Source organism: Sander lucioperca, chromosome 18 (assembly GCF_008315115.2).
Source record: "Sander lucioperca isolate FBNREF2018 chromosome 18, SLUC_FBN_1.2, whole genome shotgun sequence".
Lineage (NCBI taxonomy): Eukaryota > Metazoa > Chordata > Actinopteri > Perciformes > Percidae > Sander > Sander lucioperca.
The window spans coordinates 9,142,857-9,149,300 of NC_050190.1; the positions used below are offsets into that span (position 1 = coordinate 9,142,857).

A 6,444-nucleotide genomic window follows, 5' to 3' on the forward strand; every position below is an offset into this window, starting at 1 on the left:
CACACACACACACACAGAAGATACAGTAAAACTGTAAGACTTTAAATATAAGTTAATTTTCCAAAATATAGACAGAAACCTGACAAATATTATTTCTGTGTTTAATGTGTACAAGAGCTTCAGAAATGACAAAAAAGATAAATCAGGACATCAATCTGAACATAGAAAAAGTGAAAAGACATCTGACAAACATTGGCTACTTTGGTCTGCTCTTAACTTAAAGGTGTATTTACAGAATAGACATTATGTTACCTTCCATACTGGCTCCGCTGCTGCGTTCTTCAGAGGAGGAGCGTTGAAGTTCAGCATTCGCTTCAGAGCGACTGCAAGGTACACACACACACATACACAGTTTACAGACCTGTGTTAGTGTGTGTCTGTCTGACTGTGTGTGTGTGTGTGTGTGTGTGTGTGTGTGTGTCTGTATAATTGTCTGTTTTACAGATTTTCTTGTGTAAAAAAACTGTATTAATTCAGTCACAGTGCAAATAAAAAAGTACATTATTACATATATAAGCGTCGCTACATCACAACGGACACGTGGCCAGACAGTTTAGAGTTTAAATAACAGATCAGTCAGTTCACATCCCAAATCCTGAGGCTCTAGATTCTCATCGTTCTCAAACTTTTTCACATCAAGGAGCCCTGAATTGACCCAAACTAGACCACGACCCCCCCCCATCTGATGAGACTTGGTCCCAGGGTCCCCTACCTGATAAGTAGATCTATGCTTTTAGATGTTTTATTACAGAAAGACAATGAAACCCAAAATAGTCATACAATCTGTGTGTAACTTATGACCCATGATCATGCACCACTCCCACTCAATCAATGTCTGTCATTTTGCAGAGATGATGTAAGGGTCTCCAGGGCTTCTGTAAGAGGTGACTGTTGCACTCAATTTAGGAAGACTATATTTGGTCAATCAGCTTTTTCATTTACAGCAGTAGAAAAGTGGACTTCACATGCTCACGACAGAGCTTTAGGGCCACATCAAGGGAAAAAATTAAGGAGGAAGATGTTTTATTTATTTTGCATTTTGAGAATAAAGTTGATATTTCAAGAATCAAGCCGGACTTTTGAGAATAAACCAAACTACTAACTTTACCTATAGTCTTCTACAAAATGCATGCTCCGCAGCAATTCAGCACACGGCAGATAGTGGGGGACAGGAAGTCCGAGCACAGAAACAAAATAAAAATCCGTTAATTTTCAAAATAAAATCCACCGTGCTCACAGCGGATCATATCTCCTGCACTACACCTTGAAAACACAGCTCAGAGTAGTTTCTCCTCTACTCCTCTGGATGGAAACTAACTGGTGGTGGTTTTGTGGTTCTGTTCTACGTGAATTCGTGAGATCTCGTGGGTCCTCGTGACTACAGCTGTCAGTCATGGCTGCAGCCGTGCCGCAACAAATCCAGACCTGGTGGGTGTTGACGGACGGCGGAGCTCGCAGCCGGTCTGCATCCTGTGGAAATCCAGTTATTCTCGAAATGGTATAGTTCAACTTTATTCTCGAAATGCAAAATAAATAAACGTACATTAGAGATTGTGCAAGTCTCCGCTGTTTTAAAATGTCCTTAAAGACTTGGCTGAAGGCAAATCAACCATGTGATCTTTGATCTTTCTATAACATGGAATTCATATATTTTTGTATACTGGTTTCTACGTTATGTAATGCTCGTTCTATGTTGTTTGTAAAGTTTCTATCTGTTTTGATAGTATTGTCTGTATTGTCTTGTTATGAATTTTATTTTCAGATTCAAAATAGCTCTTTACCAGCACTTACAGTTCTTCTTCTGACACACAACATGAGACCAGTACGCCTCACTAGGTCAGTCTCACAGGCACGCATTCCAGTTCCCCCATACAATAACAGCTACGGTCAGAAATCCTTTTTCTATAACTACACCAAAAATTTGGAATGACATTCCCCATCACATAACATTATCATCCATCACATATTTCAAAAAGTCATATAAACGGTTTCTTCTTGATAGTCATACTTGCACACACTGATTGTTCATGTATTGTTTTTAGTCTTGTGTTTCTGTATTTAATGTTCTGTGTTTGTATCTGTCTAGTCAGTAATAATGTCCTGTATAAATGTGCCGAAATTGTGTTCATTGTTCTATGTTGCTGCAGAACAGGAACCTGCTGTAAACCAGTTTTTAATTTAATTTAATTTAATGTATACTTTTTATTAATCCCCAATGGGGAAATTACAATTTACACTCTGTTGTTATTACACACTGCACACAGGCCTGAAATACAAATACACACACACACACACACACACACACACACACACACGCTCAGGTCCTTTTACATGCACTAATGGAGAGATGTCAGAGTGAGTAGGCTGCGACTGGTGAACAGGCGCCCTGAGCGGTTTGGGGGGGGTTTGGTGCCTTGCTCAAGGGCACCTTGGCAGTGCCCAGGAGGTGAACTGGCACCTCTCCAGCTACCAGTCCACCTCCGTATTTTGGTCCGTACGGGGACTTGAACCAGCGACCCTCCGGTTCCCAACTCCCTACAGACTGAGCTACTCAGGCCCATTTATTGTAACTTAATTGTTGCTTTTAAATGTTCCTGTATAATAAATGAAATAAATCTCCCTTGCCCAGGGACCACGGATGTAAATTAGCTGAGTAACTCTGGTTCAGGGCTTGAACTGTGCATGGCCCCTGACAAATAACCTAATAAACTAAAGTTAGGGATGAAATTATAGTGAAAATCAATGATTCCCCTTTTTGTTGGGGACCCCCTGGAACCTCTTCAAGGACCCCTGGGGGTCCCCGGACCCCACTGTGAGACCCAATGCTCTAAAAACACTCAATCGACATTTTAAAGATAAGAAATGTAATGATTTTATCATCACCGGTAGCAACATGCTAACTTCACCTAGCTAGCTAACAGTGGCATTAGAAAGCTGTCAGTAGCATTAGCTACCGAGCTAAACGGCTAAATAACTGTTCAGGTAACTAGTTAACAGTAGAGATTATACTGCATGTGGAGAAGAATCATAGATATATATGTATATATATACTGACAGTATATATATACATATATTTATAGAATATAGAAGAATCAGGAGTTTCTGTAACGTTAGTGAAACCAGTTAGTCTCCTAAACTAGCGGCCGTTTGGCGGCTAATAGTGGTTAGTTAGCTGGTTAGCAGCCGTTAACAGTCCTTAATTAATCCCTCCAGTCGGACTTCGGGTTGTTTAGACTCTCTGTCGCCGGTAACCGTCGCTGTCTACCGCTAAAAATACCCGTTAATAGAAGAATTTAATCGGTTTGACAAACCTGTCTGCTTCTCCCGGACAGACGCCGCCATGTTGGATGTTGTTGGTGACGGAGCGTCTGATGACGTGGCCGCAGCCCGTCAGAGAGGCGGGAAGAACGAAGAGGTATCACTCCGCCGCAGTTTCCAGAGACCAAGGAGGTAAAAATTAAAGAGGTATCACTCCGCCGCAGTTTCCAGAGACCAAGGAGGTAAAAATTAAAGAGGTATCACTCCGCCGCAGTTTCCAGAGACCAAGGAGGTAAAAATTAAAGAGGTATCACTCCGCCGCAGTTTCCAGAGACCAAGGAGGTAAAAATTAAAAAGGTATCACTCCGCCGCAGTTTCCAGAGACCAAGGAGGTAAAAATTAAAGAGGTATCACTCCGCCGCAGTTTCCAGAGACCAAGGAGGTAAAAATTAAAGAGGTGTCACTCCGCCGCAGTTTCCTACGGAGCCCCCCTGGGGTCAGCTGATAAAAAAAATACTAAACCGTGAGCACGGATTCATAATCTGTGCTCACGGTTTTTTAAATGTAAGCAAAATTAGAAAGATATTCACAGATTCGAACTTCTGGGATCAATTCTCTATAGCGAAATGTTATTAAATCACAAATGACGCATGTTTCCTACCGTAGTAAGGTTAACAACGAGCTATAAACTAATTTTCATCAAAACGAGCCGTCCTCTGACCTGGAGAAATAACATTATTGGTCTCTATGAGCAGCCGGCGGGGAGACGAGTGCTTAGTGCCTCCAAACTTATCTCAATTATAACTTATCTCCTTGTAGCTGTACTACAGCACTTACTTTAAAAAAATAAGTTTGGAGACACTACCTTATTTAATCATTAAATTAATAGATAGTTTTGTGTCGGTGTTGTAGTTTGTAGATGGTCCCTAAGCACTCACCGCTGGCTGCTCATAGAGACCAATAATGTTATTTCATGGTTTAGTTTTTTTTTTTTTTTCTCCGTAGTTTCCAGAGACAGAGGAGGTCAAAATTAAAGAGGTGTCACTCCGCCGCAGTTTCCAGATACCAGTGCAGTCCCTCCAGAAAAACGTGATTATGTGATCTCATAATTCAACGCATAATCAGCCAAAGTCTGCATATTTATGCGGGGGCACTTTCGCCGCATAAATTGTCGATTTCTGCGCAAAATATGCGGGGCTTGCATGATTTCATAATCCCCGCATTTTCGTTGCAAAAAAGTCCCATATATCTTTGCAGAAAGTTGAAAAATGTTGCGTTTACTTCACACAAGAGCAGCCGTTTCCCCTGTTGCCATGGGAACGTTATGAAGTGACGTAATTCCGCGACGTGAACATCATCGAAAAGCTGCAAACCCCGCGATGAAGCCACGATGAAACCACAGTTTTTGCAAGTTCCCGCAATTTCATCGCATGAAATTGCATAAACATCCTGCATATTCCATCGCATTTTTTAAGAAAATGTGCCGCATAATCAAGGATTTTAGCCCAAAACAATCACAAAAAAACTCTGCATTTTTCTGGAAGGACTGAAAGTGGTGGAATCTACTATAACTGGGTACATTTACTCTAATACTGTACTAAAAACAAATGCAATAAAACTACAAAAAAAGCCACACAAAAAATAAACAGGGAAAAGTTTCCAGAACCTTGAAAAGCGACACAAAATGTCACCAAAAAAACCCGAAAATGTTTTGCAAAAGCGTCAAAAAAGTGGCAAATACGTTGAATATGGCGACAAAAAGTTGAATGAAATGACAAATGTTGCAAAAATGTTGAAAAAGGCGACAATTAGGTCAAAAATGTTAACAAAATCTAACCAAAAACGAGGAAAACAAGTTTCAAAAAAACCTTTGAAAGGGACTTAAACCTCCACAAAGAAAACATAAAAAAAAAATGACAAAAATGTTTTGCAAAAGCTTTGAAAAAAGCGACATAACGTTGAATAGAACGACAAAAAAACAACATGAAAACACTTTGAAAAAGGCAACAAAAACGGTCAAAGAAAGTGTCAAAAACGTCAACAAAAAAGGGACAAATATTGAAATAAAGCCTCAAAAAACGTTGAAAATAACCTCTGGTTCCACGTTGGTACCATAGTCAGTATATAAGAAATGACCAGCAGGTCCCGTGTCTCTGGACGGAGACCAGTGAAGTCTCTTTCCCGGTGATGGCTGAGCGTTACTGAGCAGCCTCCAACTGAGCTTGAAGACGTAGATGTGACGTGAGCAACCTGTCTGAAAGTTGGAAGTCTTCTGGTAGCTGTGCCAAGAGAAATCTCAATCATTCCCAATCTAGCAGAGACGGAGAGCGTAGGTATATGTAAGGAGATAACATAGACACAGGCTAATTATTGATCACTAAAATGATAGTTAACATTAGTAATTAAACTTAAACAGCTAATGGAAGTCCAAACTGCCTGAGAGCTTCTCCTGTACTATACGGTAATTCCTCTACTATGAGACAGTAAGTCTCGTGGTTATGACCCAATCGTTAGCCTATTTTTATAAAAACGTCTGCTACGGAGCCATAACGTGAGGTACAAGGTAATGGAGCCTTTTATACATTGTCGTGTTTCTTTAGAAATAAACAACGGACAAATAGAGTCTTTAAACTCTTCAGATGTAAAGTTATTCTCTGTCAAAGTGACGTCAGAATGAATGGCAGTCAATGGGATGCTAACGGGAGGTGATGGCTTGGTAGCATCAACATGGCGCCATAGGAGCTACGCGGTCTGAGGAGAAGCTGACCCTCTTGGTTGGTACGAGATATCTTGTGTGTGTGCGAGGCGGAAGCTGATCTGAGATCAGCTGATCAGAGTTTAAGGAATCACGACGACAGCAGCAGTTTGTTTCCGTGTTTATAGAGACAACGTGTCAGACATGCAGCAAACACACAACGGATAAATGAAGAGAAACTTAGGAGGACAGAAAAATAAAATGTTCAAAGACAGAAACCCAACGGAACAGATACGGTAGCACACACACAGGTGTCAAACTCGAGGCCCGTGGGCCAAATCTGGCCCCTCGCAGATTTTAATCCGGCCCGCATATCAATTAAGGTTCACAATTTGTTTTGGTGATTTTTTCCCTGAAAACAAATAATGATATACCTCATAATCTGATCCACACACACACACACGGGTTAGATCAACTGATCGATGCGAAAT

The 6,444-nt window shown here is 40.8% G+C and overlaps 1 protein-coding gene across 1 annotated transcript in view; it reads right to left on the minus strand.

Moving 5' to 3' along the window:
* Positions 1-3,555, minus strand: part of scfd1 (sec1 family domain containing 1) — a 55,977-nt gene extending 52,422 nt beyond the window's left edge. The window contains exons 1-2 of the mRNA XM_031310665.2: positions 3,312-3,555; positions 253-323 (exon numbers count right to left, since the gene is read on the minus strand). Of these exons, the coding sequence (XP_031166525.1) occupies positions 253-323; positions 3,312-3,342 (102 nt within the window). The 5' untranslated portion in view covers positions 3,343-3,555. The remainder of the gene's footprint in view (positions 1-252; positions 324-3,311) is intronic.
* Positions 3,556-6,444: the final 2,889 nt, after the last annotated feature.